At 44.8% G+C, this 22,496-nt stretch overlaps 1 protein-coding gene across 1 annotated transcript in view; it reads right to left on the reverse strand.

The window, feature by feature from the left end:
* The window catches only part of COL22A1 (collagen type XXII alpha 1 chain), a 287,201-nt gene that overhangs the window by 55,435 nt on the left and 209,270 nt on the right, over window positions 1-22,496 (reverse strand). The window contains exons 40-45 of the mRNA XM_064384626.1: window positions 17,089-17,124; window positions 15,305-15,358; window positions 13,428-13,472; window positions 9,902-9,949; window positions 3,753-3,866; window positions 1,199-1,252 (exon numbers count right to left, since the gene is read on the reverse strand). Coding sequence (XP_064240696.1) covers window positions 1,199-1,252; window positions 3,753-3,866; window positions 9,902-9,949; window positions 13,428-13,472; window positions 15,305-15,358; window positions 17,089-17,124 — 351 coding nt within the window. The remainder of the gene's footprint in view (window positions 1-1,198; window positions 1,253-3,752; window positions 3,867-9,901; window positions 9,950-13,427; window positions 13,473-15,304; window positions 15,359-17,088; window positions 17,125-22,496) is intronic.

A 22,496-nucleotide genomic window follows, 5' to 3' on the forward strand; every position in this document is an offset into this window, starting at 1 on the left:
AGGTGTACTGTCTACTCTGCCCCAACATTCAAAGTATTCTTTTTCTTTTGCAATAAATTACTCAATGCTGCATCTCCTTTGCTGTGTGTCTCTTGTTTAAATTCTTTTAAACCAAGGTATCACAACACCCAAACGTTGTAATTCTTCAGTTGATACAGTGTACCGGGCACTGATGGGAGCATTTTGCCTGCAGTTGGTACAGTAATAAGCCCGTAGGGTCATAGCTTTTATAGCCCCTAGTTAACTTTAGGAAACAAAAGGCCAGAGAGGTTAAGAAACTATCCCAAGGTCACACAGCTGAGACAGAATTCTAACCCCAAGGACTGGCTTCTGAGCTTTCCCTCCTAGTGAAAATTTTATGCCACTCTCCTATCAGATGAGGCATGCTATGTCCAGCCAGTCCCCAAGAAGAGACACAGGGACACATTAGGCCCTGAGTGTTGGTGGGGCAGGTGTGCAGTCTACAGTAGCAAGAGATAAGGGCACACACCCAGGGGAGCACCAATGACAGCCAGAAGGGAATGAGGGTGGGGTCTACCTGCCCCCATACCAGCACTCACACACTTTCTTCTTAGAGCTAAATACTACTGCCACCAACAGCTCAAACAGCCCAGCCTCAGAACACTTGTTCTGACAGCCAGAGAGCTTCCCTGCCTATTCTGAAGTTGAGATTATACCTGCTTTCTCCCATGCTGGCCTCCCTGGCTTTGGGAAACCACAGAGCCACACAGCTGCTTTTAGGTAGATGTCTTATCACTCACATGAGGGTAACAGGGCTCACTTGCATTCAAAAAGCACTCTCCTAGTATTTTTTTTAACTGAGTGCTATGTCCTTTTTATGCATCATATAATTCAATTCTAACGAATCTCTGACACCTTTTGATTTTTGTCATTACTGGGAGTTAAGTTGAGGTGTCTGACCACAAAACTCATGTCTTAACCAGGAGTTCCCACACACTCCAATTCTCCCAGCACTCAGTTTTCATAAATGAGCAACTGAGACTCCACAAATTGAAGTGACCTGCCCACAGTCAATAAGAGAGTCAGTGCCATAGTGCCCTGCTTAGACCTGGAGCAGGGGTTTTCTGGTTTTAAAACCACTCCTTCTTTACAATGGACATCACTCTTTCTTGAATTGAGATTAACCATTGAGATGAGCAGAACAGACCCATGCAGATGATTACGAAGTCTCACTGACCTGTGGCCCGGCTATTCCTGGGGGCCCTGGTAGGCCTGGAGGCCCAGCCTCTCCCTGTAGCAGGAACACCAGAAAACAAACAAAAAAAGAGAAGAAGAATGAGTGTCTGTTCCACATCCAGGGTCATCACCAAGCCAATAGCCTTGCACCTCCATTCACTGATTTTCCACTGGGACTTCTCGGCAGCCACTCCTGCCCCTAGGCTGTTTGAGCAGAAGGTATGGGTAAGTGGTAGTACTGAGTGCAGCTGTGCAACCATGGCATGACCCACCATTGATGTGGTTAGGTGGTGTGTCTCCAACATGGCCCGATGGCCCCTGTCTCCCATATGTGCAACCTGGAGCAGCTATCCTGCCATTTGTTCCAGGGTTGGTCTCTAGGGCCCACTGGACGTGGCAGAAATGATGGTGTATACTTGCTGAGATCAGGGTATAAGATGGCTTACTCCCACCTTGCCTGGCCCCCTGCAAACTTGTACTTTTTCTATCCTACCAATCATTCTGGGGAAAACCAGGTTCTGTGTTTTGATCTCACTTGAGCAGCTCTGCAGAGGCCCATGTGGTAAGGAACTGAGGTCTCTGTCAACAGCCACAAGAGTGAATCTGGTTGGAAGGGGGTCTTCCACCAGATGGACTCTGAGATGACTGCAGCTCAGGGCTTGAGGGTTGCCTCATGAAAGACCTGAGCCAGAACAACCCAGTGAAGCCACTTCTGGATTCCTAACCCAGAAATTTGAGATAATAAATATCCCAGTGATTTGATGCAAAGCAACTTGGTAGAAAGGTCTGGAAAAGACTGATCTAAACATCTCCCTAAGTGATTTAGAAATGCCCCCGAAAAGCTTCTGCACTGATATCAAGAATCTTTGAGGTTAAGACTCTTGAAATCAACTCCAAAGACCCACCTATCTTAATGAACTAAATGATCTTTTGAGCTGTTTAAAATTAAGGCAACGGGAAAGACCCATGACATGGATGAAAGAACATTCAAATGTGTTTTTTTTACCATACCATATAATACAAGAAATGCTGCAAATGAAATAAATGCCTGTTTTTAATAAGTTGATCATCAGGAGGATTTAATTAGGTGAAATTATTCTTAGTCGAATTAGCTTTAGGATCAGCCCCTGTCCCTTCGAGGGTTCCAGAGCATTTGGAGAAATTTCGAGGACCGTGGCACACCCATGGAGTCTACACTCAAATATCCTGCAGAGCTGGGTCTGTGGAAAGGGAACAGGCACTGCTTAAGGCTCAGAGAGTCAGATTAAAGGTTATCTTTCACATCTGTGTTTGTATTCCCAGTAGCATGTGTGGGTAAAATACAAATTACAAATAAGAGGCTTAATTCTCTTGTTTGAAAAGAGAGAATCTCACCTAAGCCTTTTCCTTAAAGTGTTTGCTTTAGAAAATGGATCATTGTCAGTTTTTTATCTGTTTCTTTGACATGTGCGTAAATCCTTTTAAAAGGCAAAGAAGGCTTTCTTTTTCAGTTTGATGACCCAGGAATGTCTTTCTTTAGGAGTTAGGATCCATCTCTGTGAAATACAATAATCAGCAAGAAAGATATACCTCTATTTCCCAATTTCTAGGGGATGGTATCTCCCCAAGTTGCAAAACTATATTTTGACATAAAGATACAAAAAGATTATTTTCACTTTGGATAAAGCCAGTTAGCTAAGACAGAGGCCATCTGAACTACCAGGTGAATCTACGATGAACATATGTGAGAAACAGCACTGTCAGGACCTCTTACTTGAGGACTAGTTATTGCTTATCTTGAGAAAACGTCTTCCATGGACTTTATCTGCTTGGCTATATAAAAGAGTGAGAGTTCTTCCTGTCCTTACCTTCTCTTAACAGATTGTCTGTAATGCACATTAGATTCTAGTTTCAATTTAATTCAATATTAAAATTGTTTTCTTTCTCTTCTACCTTTGTGAAGAAATTATCTGGGTCGAGAGGAGATTTCGTTGTAAGTCTATTTCCCCAGCACCCATGAAACTCCCTACCTCTGTTTTGCTCCAGGATAGACCGTGAGCTCCATTAGGATAGGGTGTCAGCCTTTTTCTTCTGAACCTCCCCAGTGTCTACATGTTGATTGACACGTAATACACATGTAACGGGGTGTCATAAACAGATAATGACAAGGGACCAAATGCATGCATGAATGGATGGATCCATTGATTGATCTATGAATCTGAAGTGCCTATCTTGGTGTCTATTAAATAGTAGAAAGGCAAAAGTTGTCGGACAGCAAAAGAAAGGAAGGGAGAAAGACAAGGAGGAAAGAAACTAACTGAATGAGTGTATGTTTACAGGTGTCAGCATGTAATGGAAAGTCACAGTCAACATCTTCTTAAAGTGACAAAGACCCATAGATACCCAGTTACTACCATTTCTATAGTTGTGGCCCACAACCCAGTACTCCTCATCTATCTTGAATCTTGAACCCCTCAAACCCTGAACACTTTTGGAGACAGAAGGGGCCATATTGGGATCTCCAGAATGATCTTTTCACTGTAATGATAAAAATCGAGTTTCCCCTTTCTCCTTACCTTTTTTCCTTCTGTGCCTTCTCTCCCTGGCTTTCCTGGGAGACCTTTGTCCCCTTTAAAACCTGGTAAACCAGGGAGGCCTGGGGGGCCAGGAGGGCAGTCATTGCACACATCCTGAGAGTGGAGAGAGGGAGGGACAAACCGAGAATGAACAGCAGATACAGTTACAAAGCAAAGCACAGTAGCCCCGGCTGCTACCTCTCCAGATCTCCATCTTTTGTTTTTAAATACCAGAGAAGACGGAAAAGCAAATAAGTGGACAGAGTCAGAATCCAGATACTTTTGGGTCTAAACTTTGCATTTTCTCTTTCTTAACTGAAAGTTTGGTTTCAGCACTGACATATCTGGATATTTCTCCATGTCTCCAAAGTTCCACCCAGACTTCTGGAATCATAGCCTAAGGAAATTATGTCAAAAATTCATGTAAAATGACCTGTGAGCATCTAAAAACATTAACAGTGCAGATTTAATACAAACATTTAGTATTACTAAACATTGCAGGCCCTGTCCCTGATGTTAGAGACCAAGCTGGGAGCTGAATTCTCTGTTCTGCGTTTGTCTAAGTCAAGTGGTTTCTGAACAAGGAAGAAGGATAAACAAGGCAACAAGCACACACCCTTGGGACTTTGTTTCTGTGACACATCCAGGCCCTGACCATGCTTAGCTTTATTTTTTACCCAAGGTAAGCATTTAATAAATGTTCCCTGGAGTTGGGCTTTGTTCTACTTCAAGGCAGATAAATACTGCTCCTCGAGTAAATTTAAAGTGCTCTGAGCCCAGAGCATGTGTTTTCTGAACTGTCCATGTCATCTCTAGATCTTACAGTTTAAAGCACACTATGCACCAAATAAAACTCACCTGACTGTACTCCAGCCTGCCTCATCCACCTTCCTCTTGGTTTGCTTCCTCCATGCCCTTCTCTCTAATCCTCCCTCTCGTCCACCCTGCCTCTCGCCTTGTGATAGAAGTTTAATGGATAACACAAGTAAAGCACTTAGAATACTCAGGATAGATGGATAGACAGACAGATAGATAGATAGATAGATAGATAGATAGATAGATAGATAGATATTGCCCACACACTTAGCCATTATTGTTATTTATTCACTCAGTCACTCATTCATTGAAAACATACTTGAAAAGCACCTATGATGTGTCAGGCACTGGGCTAAGTTTGGAACCACGGTGAGTGTGTGTCTTGAGGAGCTCTGGGTTCAATGCTGTCAATGGACACAAATACACGCACTAACTATGGTCTCTTGAAAGTCCCACCAAAGGGACCTACAAGAACAGGTGGAAGCCACACTGTTCATGGTCCATGAGGTGAAGCTTCAGCTGCTTTAGTTTTCATCTTGGTGTCCGAATTCAGGATGGTAAAGTTTTTCCGTCACAAAAGCATCTCTGAATAGCCTACCTTCCTTTTACTTGTTCTGCCTACTTAGTCTTTGGAGACTCTTTAGAAATCTCCCCCTTCAAGGAGCCTTCCTGATTGTCTCAGGATGCGAACAGGCTCCTCCTGCTCTCAGGAATCTCAGGAATCCCACCATTGAAGTACTAGTCTCCTTGTTGGAATGGTCTGTTTATTCCATCCTCTCTCAGGCAAACAGAAGTTGTAAACACCGAGAGGACAGAGGTAGCGTTATCTGTATATGCCAAATTCACAGCAAATATTCTTCCACAGAGCCTGAGTGCAATACCCAAACAACTAACCAACTGACTGACTGACCAACCAATTAACTGTCCACCCGGCATGCTGGTGACTTGTGCCATCTTCCTTTAGTGGGTAGCTTGCAAAGCTGATTGGATTATTTGGAGGGTGGGAAGTGTTAAATATTGGGATATATGAAGCAAGCGTGAACGAGATACTCAGCTTACTTAGATGAGCTGCTTTTGGTAGCTCTATTTTGCTTGGAAGAGTAGCAGAGGTGAAAGGAGCTCACCTCTTTGTAGATTTTCTCTTATAGTACTCTAAGATGAGATGCTTCCATGAAACATTGCAACTGTGGATGGATGGATGAATGAATGATGGACGGATGGTTGGATGGTTGGATGGATGGATGGATGAGAATGGAACTAGCCTGATGACACCAAAAATTCTAGCCAATGAGATATTTCCAGACTTGAAGGGTGCCCTGGTGATTGGAAGCCATTCTTTGCAGTGGGATACATAACATTAAAAGGTTATATCTGAATAATACAAAGTCTTACAACTTTCTTATTTCTTTCTAATTTCTGGCAGGGCTCTCAACCTGGGCCTGTTGCACACTATGCAGTATTATTTCCTGAAGGCCAGAGCTGTCAGGGACCCAGAATTACCAGTAAGGGAGCTAGACTCAACGTACCGACCGAGTTCTGGAATCCAGGGAGCACAGGATGATATCATCCCCAATCTGCTGTCTTACTGATGCTCACCTGTGTTCCAGAGCTCCTGGGACACCCAGTCCCTCCTGACCTGTACCAATCCCCAGCTCAGAGGGCAATTCACACTTTCTCTGAATGTACCGAAACTGGATAGGGTTGTGTTTCCAACCAAATGGGCTTGCCCATACTCCACTTAAGCCTCTGTCCACCTGGAATCATGGCTTCACCTCTCTGAGTCTCCTTATCTGTGAAATAGGATGTTAAAGTCTTATGATAAATGAGACAATGAATGGAAAATGCCTGACACTGTCCTGGCACAGAGTGAAAGCACAGTGAATTTTAGCTGCCACATGTGCCATTATGGTTGTATTTTCCTCCCTAAATGTGTGGCCTTGCTCTATTTGCAGATCAGATGACCTTGATCATCAATACTAGCTCCCAACCTCTGGGCTTTCTGAGTTATCTCAGGCAAGTCAATTAATCTTTTTGAGTCTATTTCCTTAACTGTAAACAAGCATAATTCTCCTACTTTAGGAGATTGTTGTGAAATTTAAATAAAATAATGCATACAAATTGCCTAGCATACTTCAGGCGTCATTGTATGTAATCTATAAATGTTCTTTTCCTCTGGTCTCTACCCCTTCTTTTGGTCTGAGATATTCTTCTCTCTCTCTCTCTCTTTTTTTTTTAAAGACAGAGTCTTGCTCTGTTGTCCAGCTTAGAGTGGTACGATCTTGGCTCACTGCAATCTCTGCCTCCAGGTTCAATCAATTCTCCCATGTCAGCCTCCCAAGCAGCTGGGACTACAGGCACGTGCTACCATGTGTGGCTAATTTTTGTATTTTTAGTAGAGCCAGGGTTTTGCCATGTTGGCCAGGCTGATCTCTCACTCCTGGCCTCAAGTGATCCACCCACCTCAGCCTCCCTAAGTGTTAGGATTACAGGCATGAGCCACCACACCCTGCTGATCTGAACTATTTTCAACAAACTCAGCTTGTTATGTCATTGCATGTAATACTATATATAATGTGGTTGAAAGTACCAAGTAAGCACTCAATAGAATGCCTACCACATGGCAGAATGCTGTAGTCTTTGGTGGGTGGAAAAGACAGCTGCTGCTTCCCAGAAGAATAAATGTCCTCTAGGTCATTTCATTCAACTTCTCACTGGACATCTGAATCCTCACTATAATATTCCTACCAAAGAACTGTGTAGCCTTCAGCTCAAAATCTCTGTGTGACAGGCAGAGAACTCACTAGCTGCCTGGACTTCATCAGGTAGTTGTCAGGAAGTTCTGGCTCATGTCAAGATGAAATCGGATAGTAGAGAGGCTACACACAAGGCTTTGGAGTCGGTCACACGGGGTTTGAGTCTTGGTTCTGCCACCACCAGGTCTTTACTTTGAACAAGTGGCTTACCTGTCTATGCCTCAACCTCTTCATCTGTAAAATGCAGGCAGCAATAGAACCCACTCATAGGATTGTTTGTGAGGATTTAATGTAATAACACTTATGCATGGGAGTCATGTAATGGAAACAATCTTAAGATGATCTCCTTGGGCACAGATCCAACTATGGACATTCATTTAACAGACTCTTAGAACTTACTACTCAGTCATTTCTCCAACTATCAGAAACAGATATATGAGGTTATAAAACTCTCTGGGGCAGAGACAAATATTCCGTAATACAAGATGTCTCCTCTTCAGCAGGGAGACACCTGCCACCAGCCACCTAGACTAGATCAGCAGACTTTCACTTACAACAGTGAGATGGAAGCCAGTGACTTCATAAAACAGGAAGATAAAGATAGTCTGATCCCCAGACCTGGCCAAATCCACTCATCCCAGGCTGTTGACTAGAGAATTTCCAGCAAAGCTCTGCTGGACATCCTGCATGTAGGAACTTGCATTTCCTCTGGGGTTTCCAGCTGCTCTGATGAGCACAGCTGCATCCTTTCATAATGAGGAAATATCAAGTTGACTAAATATCTGTCTCAGTGCTGTGGCCACAAGAAATGATGCTTAACCATTTCAGTACTCACTCATATTATTGACATAAATATTGGAACATCACGAGGTTGAAATTCTCTGGGTGAGGGGGATGAAGAAGACTGGTGGCTGATGAAAACCCAGCTCCTTCAAGAGTGAGGAAATTATGAAAAATAATCTAGGCTAATAAAGCCTGTAATAAACAAAGGATTGAATCAATAGATAATGATTTCTTGTCATGTCCTTGACTGTGGAAAAAAACTATCGTGCTTGTCAATAAAAACTGGTAAAGATTGTTCTGCTACTTATTTTTAATAAAATGTATAATTTTCCCATCAAGGCATCTCAATGTGCAGTGAGATTAAACATCCCTGACTTTCGAGAAGGTTTTCTTTTTCTTTTGTTTTCCTCCCTTGGCCTCATGCATGAACTAGGTATTTTCTGAAATCACCCTAGTGTCTTTTAGAGAACAAGAGGGAAGGAAGAGGCCAGTCACACAGTATGCAATGCTGACCTTCACCGGGACTTGCGACAGAGGCTTGCAGTACAGACAGCAGAAGGGGCCTTTACACTCACTGCAGCACGCCTGTTCTTTCTGAAGCCCAGACCCTGCCTCTCTCTCTCTCTCATTTGCAGCCTTTTCCAGCTCTCAACATTTAAGACCCCAGGTCCTTGGTCAAGCACCTGGGCACCTGTGCAACTTAGCCTTCAGGTGTAACTCCAGCCACTCCCTGTGCTATCTTGGCCAAGTTATGTTCAACCTCTCAGGACCTTTTCCTCTCGTGGGGAAAGCAAATGCAGTTCTAGAAACCAGTCAAGTCTGCGTTCACATCTGCATCTGTCCTGGCTAAAAGGCCCAGCATCACTTCCCTGAGCCTGTGCTCTGGTCTTTGCCCAGCAGGACCAGGCCCAGGCTGTTTGACTCTGCCACTGGCCCTCCTTTGAGAACACGAGTTAGTCTTGGGTAAGTTAAAGGCCAGTCTCTGGTGTCAGCGAGGAAGGATTTTATTTTTAGGATGTCCTATTCTATTCCATTCCATTCACTGACCCTCAGTGTCTCAGGCTTCTTATGTGCTAAACACCACCACAAACTGTATTGACCCCACAGAATAGTTTGAAAATTAAATAAGGGAGGCACATTGAACATTTAGTGCAGCACAGCTCGAGATAATGTTCTGCTCTATGTCTGCAGCTCCCAAAAGGCAGCCACCAGCCACAGCAGCTATTAATTATGTGTAAAGAAAGAGGCTAGTGTAATCAAGTACCTGAATTTTTAATTACATTTATTCATGTATTTATTATTTTTGAAACACTATCTTGTTCTGTCACCCTGGCTGGAGTGCAGTTGCATGCCTGTGGCTCACTGCAGCCTCCACCTCCCGGGCTCAAGCAATCCTCCTACCTCAGCCTCCTGAGTAGCTGGGACCACATGTCATCACATACTGCTAATTTAAAAAAAAAAAAAATTGGTAGAGACCAGGTCTCTCTATGTTGCCCAGGTTGGTCTTAAACTCCTGGGCTCAGGGCTCAAGCAATCTCCCCAGTGTGCTGGGATTATAGGTGTGAGCCACTGTGCACAGCCTGTATTTAATTTTAATTAATTTAAATTTAGATTGAAGCATGTGGCCAGTGGCTGTCATATTGGATAGGTGGATTTAGCACAATATCAGCCACATGGTGAGTTCTCAATACAAAATAGTTGTTCAGACAAAAAAAAAAAACCCAAACTTATTATCAAGATCTCCAACCCCACCATCACCATTTTCAAAACACGTGCACATTTATTGTATGCTGTTACCTTAGCAAAGAGATTTATGTCCCCTGGAGACAGTAGTGAAGACAGGCCCTGTCAAAGTAAAAAGAAACACACAAATACATACATGCAAACATACAGTATATCCCAGGCATCTTCAGAAAGCAAAAGACTTTCCAAGTGTGAGCATAATGCATAACACAGTGTGCCACGTGTGGCACACAGACAGCCCAGTGATGTCCCAAGCTTGGGAGCCACAGAAATGACTCCTCCAAGACAGCAATAGCGCAGGCTGCCAGTCCTGCCCCGTCTGACTGACTCCGACCTTTTCATCCCTACTCTCCTTCTGTTTGCCCCTTCTCTTCTCCTGGTGGTCCCTCTTCCCCACCACCATCAAAACCTGATAGGTCCTATAAGCACTGTGGGAGGCAAAGTGGCCAACTCTTTGCAATCTAGATTGTCATGGATATCCCAAATGAGCGACAGCTGTTGTTATCAGTCATTCACAACCTAGTGTGAATTTAAGCCAATGTCTTCAGCTCTCCAAGGTGAAGTAGGATTTTAAACTTCATTTTTCATTACAGGTTAAAAGTCTTTAATTCCAGAAAGTGTATTTCAGAAATCAGGAGTAATTACAGAGCTTCTAAAGGTACGTAGAAGTCCGCAGGTGGTCAAACCCACTGTGAGTTGGAGCTATGATTGTGTCGCTTACAATCATGGCCATCCCAGAATTCAAGATGGGCTGGAGGCTTAGAAATGATTTGGGTGCAAGGAACATGAGATTAGGAAGGGAAATGGAAATTAAAAGGCAGACCCTAAAGGAAAGAAGGGATTCTTAGGTAAGACTTCAAGACTGGTACGCTACTTTGCAAAGTTCTAAATTTTGCAAAGAAAAAGGAATACCAGAGGACCCAGGCAGGAGAGGCAAGATGGTAGACTTAGCAACTAAATGCATGGCGGGGCGGGGGCAATTTCTTCTCACTGAGTTTAGGTGAACGAATTATGAATCCAGTCTGTCATCTTGGGGAGGCTGAAACCAAGGCAATTTTTCTGGCTATTTACCCATCCCAGACCTCATGAGCTTTCTGTCTCATCCTGTGACTAGCAAAATCATGGGACAGTGGTAACATAAGTTTGCTCAGGGTAACTGCTGCAGTGGCTTGAAACGTGCTGGTGGTGTTTTCTGCGTTGATATGCTCAGAAATTCAATCAACGCTCTGGGCTATTGAAAGAGGGGATTCCCTCAGAGAGACTGGGGTTGAATTAAATAGACTGGAGGTGCTCAAGGAATTACTCGCCCTGCAGTGAGAACTCACTTAGGTTGCAGCTGCTAAAGCCAAGGCCAAGACCCCCCCAATTATCTGAGTGAGATCTTCTGGGAAAAAAAAAAAAAGCAACCTTTGCTATGGTAATTTATTAAAACTCTTAAAAGGGAGATGTGTTTTATTTTGAAGCTGTGTATGTTTCTCCTGGGACCTTAATAATAGGAAGGGGTTCATATGGTTCAAATTGGTAAATTTTAATGAGGCTGGCATTGTATTACTAGGGATATTGTTACACTGCCATTGAGCCCTTTGCATAATTAGAGTGAATTATATCAGACACAATGGCTGGGCACCAGTTACAAAGGGAGAGAGAGTGAGGAGTGGATTTTCAGTCTAGGTACAGTGTGGTCTTGGATACAATTTCATTAATATCTTGCTGTGACTCATTTCTGTAAACCTCATACATCTCAAAAGATACACAGGCCCAGCATATGGATGGAGGCTGTGGCCTTGTGAAGGTGGACCGGATATGGCAGACTGCTATATCTGCCTTCTATGAGTCAGTCACTCATGTCACCTGGGCCCTGCTTGGGCTCAGAGAACAGCGGGCAGCGTGGGGTGTAGATGCCAGTTTCTATCCTGCCCTGGTCCTCCCTACTCTCGGTGCATCTGTGCCCCTGTTGCTGGTTACACAGTCAGTGACTGACTGATGGCAGGGTGAAAAGGCCTGGGCCTGGCCTCAAGGTGGGACAGCCTTGTGGTTCCATTCACCGTCTAGATTTCCATGTGGATCAGGCAGGGGCTAGGTTTGACCACATTTTTGACTGCTTTTTTCAGTCTCTCAGTGCACATTGCGAGCTGCACTATGCCGACTTAATGATCTTTGCAGGGAGATGGCAAGGTCCAGATCTGGCAGAGGTCATCCGAACCCCCGTTTGATCTCTGGCCTGAATCTCACTCTCCCTGCACTTCACCAGAGCTTTGCACTTTGGTAATGAAGTGGCTTCTGTGAGGTTGATTTGGCTGTTGCAAAGCTGACTCCACAGGGGAGGAGATGTGAGTAATTAAGGTGTCCCTAACCTCCAACAAGCCTTTATGCTCCTCTCATTGGACGGTCTTCAATGAAAAGTGTCAGGACCCTTAAAGGCAGAACAGAATGCCTGTCCAGGTCTCTGCTGTGCCAACCGACTCAGATAAGGGAGGGAGAGTCACCCACACCCACAGTGACCTCTGTGCCTTGGGTCCTTGTCTGGAATTTGTAGCAGGCCAGGCTTGCAAAAGAGACAGGTAGCCTCTCAGATCCATCTTAAGGTGAAGCTTCTGCCCAGGTGAGTATCTCGCTTTCTGAAACCAGACTTACAGCTTCACTCTTGAGGCCTGCGATTCCCGTCTTGGTTTCTGCTGTATCTTCCATCTTTGGCAGCTTTTTCCCAAGGACTCCTCTCTCTCCTATCTGCACACCTGCCTCCCACTCCCCCAGGCCTGTGCATGCCCACTGCTCCTTCCCTAGAGAGCCCACCTAGGGCCAGGCTACTCAGCTAAACCTCTGGAGTTTCTCTGGCATTGAAAACTCAGTCAGAGGATGTCCCAGGAGATGAGGGTACCTCGCATCAGGGAAGCCTATAGGACTCTCGGGCTGTACTGAGGCCACATTGCCAAGCACCCAACACTCAGGGCTGTCCCTGTCTCCTCAACCATTCACAAATTCCCCTGTTCTTACTGTGAGGCAAGAAAGAATGTTTCCTCTATGTTAAACAGAGGGCAACTGGGAAGGCTGACATCACCCAGCCAAGAGCTAGGAAATGGGCAAGTTAGGGATTTGCAACGGGTGCTACTATTGCTCCGTTGTTCACCCCAGATCCACTTTTTATCCTTCTCTAGCCTGTTCCGTGCCTGGGAGGTTAAACCCCTGGAATGTATCCGGGCTGGCTTGCCTGCCATCCGGCAGTTGGATTCACCAATTTGAGGCACTGTCAGGAAACTGGAGGGTGGCAGACATCCCTACCTCCGGGCCTTGGGCCACACTTTCTGGTAGCGGTGTTGAACCCACAACTGAGCTCCTAGTTGTCATCACTTTCTCACTGCTCTACTCTCACTGGGCTTTGAAAACAGGCATAATGGTGCTAAGGACTTCCCACTGTGGTTTATCTCTGGGTCTCACAACACCCCATATTAGTTTCCTCTGCCCACAGTTTTGTCAAATGTCTCTTTGTTAAAACCTCTTGAACCTTCTGAGTTGCATTTTTTTTCCTTGCTTATGCCCTGACTGATAGTCAACATTCATCCAAAACCATAAGATGACATACTGGCTTGCCGGGAGGCCCTCTTTCTCCTGGATTTCCTGGTGCACCCTAAGAGAAGAAGGAAAGAAAACATTAACTGTGATAAGCACACAATCCTGACCCACTCTACTCATACCCTCTGCCAACCTCCCTATCTGCCAAGTATAACTCAGTGGGGAAAAAATCATCAGGGCATGAGGATTGGCACCAAGAAAACTGTGTGGTTTCCAATCTCAGCTGAATACCTAAGGCTTCCCAGGAAGAATTCGACAACGGCAAATGTTTACAACTACCTCCGTAACTCCTGTCCTAAACACGAAACTAAAAACAACTCATCCACACAGAACATGTGCATGCACGCAAACAGACACACACACACACACACAGACACACACACAGACACACAGACACACACACGCACACACAGACACACACACGCACACACACACAGACAGACACACAGACACAGACACGCACAGACACGCACACGCACACAGATACACACACACATGCACACGCACACACAGACACACAGACATGCACACACACAGACACACACGCACACACAGACACACACACAGACACACAGACACAGACACACACACAGAGACACACACAGACACACAGACACAGACACAGACACACACAGACACACACAGACACATGCACACGCACACACACCCATAGAGACACAGACACACACACACAGACACGCACACACACAGACACACGCACACACAGACACGTACACGCACACAGACACAAACAGACACAGACACATGCACACAGACACACAGACACACACACAGACATACACACAGACACGCACACAGACGCACACAGACACACACAGACACACAGACACACACACAGACACACACAGACACACACACAGACATGCACACAGACACGCACACAGACACGCACACAGATGCACACAGACACACAGACAAACACAGACACACACACAGACGCACACACACACACCATGTCTTAAACTTTCCCAAACACAAGCGGAAGGAATGGCTTTGAAAATTTAAAAAAAAAAAAAATACTTCTATTAGACTGACTATAAGAATTAACGCTGAGAATAGAACAGTGAAATTCGAATATTTGGAAGCAGGAATGAAAGAGTAACCTTTTCTTTGGAAACAGAACCCAAGGAAGAGGAGATTTTATTGTTCTTGCTTATAATGAACTAAAACTACAGAGATAAAAAGATGCATGTCTAAGCAACGAACACCACTGCTCACTAGTGCCAGACACCTTTGTCCTCTTACGACTCATGGTTGTCATTTGCCGTTTGGTCAGTGAGTGTGGATCAAGTACCTTCTATGTGCCTGGCACACTGCTAGGCGCCAGGGACATCCAGACGTATAAGACACGGGGGCTCCTTCTTAGAGCTCAGAGGCGACTGAGCAAAGGCCAAACAATGAAGATAAGAGACGACTGTCATTGTCACAAAGTGGGAAGGAACACACTCTCACAATGAGCATCACACGTGTCTGTGGAGTTCTGTGGAAAAGAGAGAGCCATTCCACGGAAGGGCGGGGAAAAAGTCCCCAGAGAAGATAATGCCTGATTCGGGCAGAACTGGCTGGCTAGGTATGTAAGAAGTTGACCAAGAAATTAAGAAGCATTGTGTGGGACACCCAGGAGCTTAAAGATTTTGAAAATGTAACACAAATAAACGTAGGAAATAAAACTGGATAATACAAAATTACGAGCCACACTCAATAGAAGAGCAAAAATGAAAAGCATGCCCATGGGGCATCCCAGAAATCCTAAACTGGGCTACAAAGCTGGCCACGTGGTCAAAGGAGGCCCAGAGATGGTGGAGGTGGGCTTCCAGGGGTCACGTAAAAACCTTCATTGAGTCCACGCCATTTCTCTGTACTTACATCTCGGCCGGCTGGTCCCTGGGGGCCGGGGAATCCCGGTAAGCCTTGTGATCCCTGAAGCAAGAGAAAAGAAGACACTGACAACCCACAATATTTTAAGCAAATAAGGACACTCCCTCCCTGGCAATAGTTGACTCTCCTTCAACAAATGGTCTGTTGCTACAAGGAATCTGATGTAATGTGTGTGCCAAAGCACCCCGCTCAGAGCTTACTCATCTGACTGTACGCTGTGGAAGTACACACTGGACACGCAGAGAGAATGCTCTTGAAAACCTTCTCTTTGAGCCTGACGACTCGGACTCCATTTGCATAGTTCCCTTGCTTGAGTGAAAGGGACAGCTCCTGTGGCAAGATGGGCCTGAGCGCAAACGCTGGCTCACTCCTCTCATGCCCTGTGGATAACCAGCCCTGAGAGCTTCTAACTAAGCGGCTAAAGAAGTTTCCCTGTGCAAGACCCAGCACGATGCTCAGCACAGGCCGGCGATTACTACTCTTTGTAAGAAAATAATTTCTAGTTGCAAATTTCTGGACAACATCAGGAAATGGCACAGATACTTCATTATGGATCTCGTTTCCTGAAGATTTGTCCTTAAGTAGGTCTAAAAGCGGGAATTTCTGGCAATTGCTGGCACTTCACTACATGGCTGCTCAGGAGCTGACCCTGCCTCTCCAGGGTCTTCACAGACTTCCCCTTATACTGACCCCTCCATCTACAGTCCCACCTGTCTTGCCTCTGCTTTGCAATAACTTGCTCTGAAATCTCCTATCAGTTCACTACGCAGGGCCTCAATTTCTTCATCTATAAAAATGGGTATAAGAATCCCTGTGCTGGGCGTGGTGGCTCAAGCTTGTCATCCCAGTACTTTGGGAGGCCGAGGTGGGTGGATCACCTGAGGTCAGGAGTTCGAGACCAGCCTGGCTAACATGGTGAAATCCCGTCTCTATTAAAAATACAGAAAAATTAGCTGGGTGTGGTGGTGGGAGCTTGTCATCCCAGCTACTGGGGAGGGTGAAACAGGAAAATCATTTGAACTCGGGAGGCGGAGGTTGCGGTGAGCTGAGATGACGGTACTGCACTCAGCCTGGGCGACAGAGGAGGACTCTGTCTCAAAAAAAAAAAAAAAATCCCTGTCCTTAATTCAGAAATCATATAAATAAAGGTCATTTAAAATATGTTCACATGACATAGGTACAATATCATCCCAGTGGCTACAATGCAGCTCGTCCTCCTGGGGTGATATATAAGATCGCGTTTTCCCAGTAAATGCACGCACAGTCATGTCATGGACGGTTGCTGCTGCTGAGTGAAGGCTCACTGAGAGTCCTCCTGTTGTCTCAGCATAAAGTCAGTCCACCAGACCTCCACAGTGGCTCCCAGGTCCTGCCCTGCCCACCTTACAGATTAACAGCAACCCCCACAATGGCTCCTGCTGTGCGGCTGAGATTGGTGAAAACAGGATTCAAAATTAGCTCTTCAGACAATTTGGCTGAATTCATTAAACTATGGCTGCCCTTCTGTGTTGAAGAGATGCCCAAAACAGAAGCCAGTCTGTTTGACTGATGATAATATGGGCAGGTCACCCCTTCTCCACTCGTATGTACGGCTACCACACTGTCTTCTACAGGTCAGAGTTCACATGCTGGAGAGTCTGCACTGTTCAATAATGCTAGGAATTTTCAGAATCGACTTCACTCTTTGGTACCTCCCATTTAAAACTGCTTTGATTAGATAGAGCAGGATTCCTCCCATAGAAACTCATCCCTTTATTTAAAGCATACTGTACCGGGGGGCCTTTGTCTCCTGGTGGTCCAGAAGGGCCCTGGAAACAAACGAGCATGTAAGTAAAGTAGAAATGGTGTGCCGACATGCTGATGTAAACAAGCTGTGGCGTTTATTCCACAGACGGTCCTCAGTTGTCCTGGGAGGAGTCACTACCTCCCACCTTGAAGCCACACTACCAGACCCTCTTACCACGTACCCACCCACAAATGTTGCTCATGAAAATCTCTCTGCAAGCTCCTCCACTTGCCCCTCAACTGATGCCACCCTATCCTCATCCCTGCATGGTTCCTGACACCTGGGCCCAACTCTACTTTGCAGCTGTAGTGTGGGCTTGGACCCGGCAGCCCCAACTTCCCTGTATCACCCCCTTGGAGATGCACTGGCTCTTTCTGCTTAGGAAAGGATGGGCATATAATGGCCACATTCCCCAGCCACAGCCTTAGTGATTGAGGCTGCAGTAGTGAGGCCTCCTTCTCCTACAAGGAGTGCACACACACTTGTACACACACACAGATATACAGACACACAGACACGGGTCTGGCATCCTCCAACTGTGCCCAGTTCTTTGCCCAGGCAGAATTTGGCTTCTAGATATTATACTTAAGATGCTATTCACGGGTTGACTTGAAGGCATTCACATGCAATTCCAAGTCTTGCAGTGAGTGGGACTGTCCCTTGCCCCTCAGCCTTTCCTACACTTGTGCGTATCCATGAAGACTCTGTCCTGCCTTTCTACCTGGAAACATTCTTGTCACACTCTGGTTCTCCTTTGAGAAATCCCTGCCTGTGGAGAGCCTCCCCTGGCTTCTCCCAGCGTGCTCACTGGATTGTCCCCGCCCCTGCACCCACCCTGCCTAAGACTGAAAGTCCAGCACTGTTACTGTCTGTTGGCCCATCCCTCTTCAGTGAATGGACTGAATGCTCCCATGAGGTGGCCGCTGAGTCTGCATTCTTACCGCGCCCTCTCCAGCAATCAGCGTGCCCTGTGCATTGCAAGAATATAGCAAACTAGAGATAGCAAATTGCATTTGATCAAAATGAAAAATTTAAAGGACAAGAACTTGAGATTCAATGCCAATCATCCTTTCTTTTCAGATGATCAAACTCAGGTCCAGAGGAGAGAGAGAGAGAGATCTGCCCAAGTCGCACCAGGAGTCACTGGCCAGGGTGATGTTGTTCCCACATCCTGCCCTCAGTCCAGTGAACCCTGCATCGCCCTGTAGCACAGCCCATGAGAATGTCCCTAGGTATTCTCAAGAGAACAAAATGATTTCACATCAATGACAGGGCTCCTGCAGTATGGTGGAAGGGGTAACCTAAAAGCCTGCCCATTAAATATGCCCCAGAGCTGTCTAATAATAAAATAGAACAAGCATCATCTTAAGTGTATAGTTGGGCACTAAAGAAACTAGAGGAAATCTCCAGAGGTCTAGAGAAAGAGACAGCTGAGAAGCAGTGCCCTAAATCTATACAGACCTGCCCTGGAGGGGAGCAGGGCTCTCAGAGCTGTGTAGGGACAGGAAATGAGGCTGGACAGGAAACTCAGAACAGTAAGTAAAGGCAAGTCCTTCAGTAGGTTAAAGCAGGGGTCCACAGGCTTTTTCTGTAAAGGGACAGATAGTAAAGCTAAGGGGTAGAGAACGAAATGATGTCTAGGAGGCTCACCCGTCTTTGTCTGGGATACAGGTGCATGATGCAGGAAGCCTCCACTGAGAACTCACCCTCAGGGCCCTGCTCTCACAGGCAGCTGGGAGCTCTAAGATAGAAGTCCTGCAGAGCCTTGGCTCAAAGCCAGTGTGCTTACACACAAGCCAATTTCTGGGCACCCAGCAAAGCAAATCCCCTCAGAGCATACAGAGCAGCTAAAGGATCTTCACAGATAGATTCCCAAAGGACATGAACCTGCAATCTCAAATTGCACAGCTGTTCCCTGCAAGGGTATCAGCGGACATAACAAGTGGTAGAATAGTTTCCACAAACTCCGGAGGATGGGATGGTCAGATGCAGCCAATAAAAAATGTCTATTAAACTGATTACATGTAGAGAAAAAAAGAAAGAAAACATGGAGAAAATAACATGGCATTATTCAGAAACATCTGGCATGTATCAAAAGAGCCAGAGTACGTTTTTTAGAAACAGAAATGTAGAACCATTAAAATTTAAAAAATGTAATAACCAGATTAAATAATTTGAAACTGATATAAAATAGAAATTCCAGAATAATTGTCTTTAAGAGTCATGACAAATGTTACTTCCTGAAGCGCCTCTGCAGAGTGGCAACTGAACAGCAGCAGAACGAAAACAGGGACAATATAATTCTTAAGACATACAGTAACCATGACTGAACAGTGGCAAATTACAGTCCATTTCTGAAATGATCCTCTATTCCCTCTTGACCAAATGACTGATAAATCACCAGAATATAGCACATTTTCTTCTCTTTCTCTCTCTCTCTCTCTCAAAATCTCTCATCTATTTCTCAGAATTCGATCTCATTCCAGAAATGACTGAAGGAGTCATACACACACATAGGGAGGGCTGCCTAGGGAAACAGAGATGAAGGAATAACTCACAGCTGCACAAAAAAAGGGGACTTCCAACTGTTGGACTATAAGCCAGGAGTGGTCTTACCTGCTCCATACACCAATCTTCTCACTTTAACCTCAATCAGAGGCCTACAAACTGGGTATTATCAACATTTCATTGCTATAGATGTAGAAACTAAAGCTAAAAACCATTGAATAGCTTAGCTAAGGACAAGCAGGAAAAATAATGGACTCAGATTCCACCTCTGGCCTGACTCAGAAGCCAGCGCTCTCCTCGTTCCACCTCACTGCTCTAGGTCAGTGGTGCACCTGCGGCGCCATACATGCATTTGAATTGTGTTCCTCTCACAGTAGTTCCTAGGGAGGATGGATACATACTCCTTAAGGAAAGGGCATGAAGGATGGTTTGTTACTGGCCTGGGAAAGGTCATGTCATGTGAGAGTCACCCATTGTTTTCAAGTTAAATCCCAGGATCCACTTCAAGCATTTAACTCGTTTATCATACCAGGCTCCAAATTAATTTCTTACATCATTTCACAGAAAATCCACTTTGAAGGATGTGTTTTTAAATTAAAGGTCTTCATTTCAAATCTTAGCTTATCAATCATTAGCTGTTTGACCTTGCAAGTTACTTAGACAGCTTCTCTGACCTTCACTTTTCTCAATTGTAATACAAATCTGGAGTATCACCATCACCTTGCCTTGTGTTATCAGAAATAAAAGAAGATGCTGTAAGTAGAGAAGCAGGTAGTACCCAACCATAAAAGGTGTTCCCATTGCTGTTCTGATAGTCTACTTTGAAGGGAGATAAAGGTATGTTGGAGAAAAGGATTGCACAATGACTTTCTCATGTCATTCCTAGATCTGGAGCTCAAATATGTTTTCAACAATTACAACCCTATTTTCTGAAATTATGCCCTCTGATGTGTTTATTCAAGAGTCATTTTACCCTAATAACCAGATTTTGGCCATTGATACCAGTTTCCATTAAGAGAAACTATTATGACTTCTTGAAGAAATGACTGATCAGAGACCTGGACAAGAAATGTATACAAGAAACCTAGAGAGGGAGCAAGGAAACCATCAAAGACTGCTAGGCTCGTGTCGAAGGCACCCAGCGTCGCCTTAAATAGACCACCCACCGGCAGGAAACAAGACAAATTGAGCAACAAAAGGAAGACTAGCTGCAATCATTTAAAACACATCAAACGTGTTTATATCCACGAGTTCAAAATTATTCATAGAACAAACAACAAGCATCTAATTGGTCCTCTTTGCAAGATGCTAGGGAACCAAGTCAATCTCTGAAAACAAGGGACAGACTCCAACCATTTATATTCTGCCTTCCATATGTCTTGTACCACCGACTATCCAAAGGGTACATGAGGGAACATTTCTCTACACAGAAGTATCCCAGCTAATAAAGAAAGAAGGAATAGAACCAGAACAGAGCCAGTTTGCAACCCTTGATGTACTAATTGGTGAGAGCATTAGACATCACAGGGTGAATGCATCACAAAGAGACTCCACCAGACATCATGTGCTTCCTGCTGGAAGGACACCCCACCTGTGAAGTCTTGCCAACAACATCAAACCAGAATCAGATCAAGGCTGTAGTTCTGAGTACCAACTTAGCTGGACCACAGGGACAGAGGAACGCATTAAGCTACTACATTAACAAATTCCAGATGGTGGAAAATTCTGAGACGAAAACAAAATTTTTTGAAACATTCAACCAATTGCTATCTGTTTATTTGGATCTTAACTCAAACAACAACAAAAAAAACCCCACAAACACGGAAGGATGACATGTATGAAATAATCAGAAATTTGAACACTGACTAGATATTTGATGGTGTTATGGATTTTTTAGGGGTATGGTATAATGAAATTGTGATTCTGTTTTAAAAAATCCTTATCTTTCAGAAATATTTGCTGAAATGTCAACAGACAAAAATGTGTCTGGGATTTGCTTCAAAATAATGGACAGTAGTGGATGATAAGAGGAAAACAGTGGCCATCGGCTGTGGGATCCTCATACTAGGCATGGCTACATGGGAATTTATTTTGCTATTCTGCCTACTTTTAGTATACATGAAATTCTCCATAATAAAAAAAATACATATATATAATATATACACACACAGACGCACATACATACACATATGTATCACACATATGAATACACTTATGTCTGATACACATGCACAGCCATGTTATTGGTGTTTTCTGACACCAATAGTGAAGTTTCACAAAACAGAAAGCCCCATATGGTTTTAGATGTGTTAAACACATTCTCTTCTTTCTCTACTATCAGGCTGTTCTAAAAATCAGTTTCCCTTCTCTCAGAATTGATCACCTCTTTGTTCCTCCCACCATAGGCACAGATGTGAAAATTAAAGTGAACTTTCATTCTCTGTAATCTTTGATCCAAGTACCTCATGAGTGCACAGGCCTAGTGCTGTGTGCTGGGGTGGATGGCCAAGTGGCTTCGTGGTACGGAGCACGCCTATGTGAAGCACTCCAGGTTAGAGGAAGATTCCTGTTGTAATGATTGATCAGGCTCAGTGAGTCAGGGGTACAGGATGCCTAGAGCTACTGTCATCAGCTCGAGAGAGTTTGAGGAATCTTTACCCAGAGGGGGACAGGTGAAAAGAGGTTTAGTGGGATGGGGGAGCTTCACAGGTAGAAAAGAGGAGGAGGCAGAGATGTCCCTGGAAGAGGAGAGCATTAGGCAAAGAGGAGAAGTCAGGCTCTGTGGTCAGAGAGCAGCAGGGGTGCTGCCAGGAATACCCAGGGGAAGCTGGCATCTGAAGGAGAAGGGCCTGAGCACCTTGCTGGAGAGGCCTCTAAAGTTACCCA

Source organism: Aotus nancymaae, unplaced genomic scaffold (assembly GCF_030222135.1).
Source record: "Aotus nancymaae isolate 86718 unplaced genomic scaffold, 86718_ANA_hifiasm-v0.15.2.pri h1tg000036l, whole genome shotgun sequence".
In the NCBI taxonomy this organism is placed as follows: Eukaryota; Metazoa; Chordata; class Mammalia; order Primates; family Aotidae; genus Aotus; species Aotus nancymaae.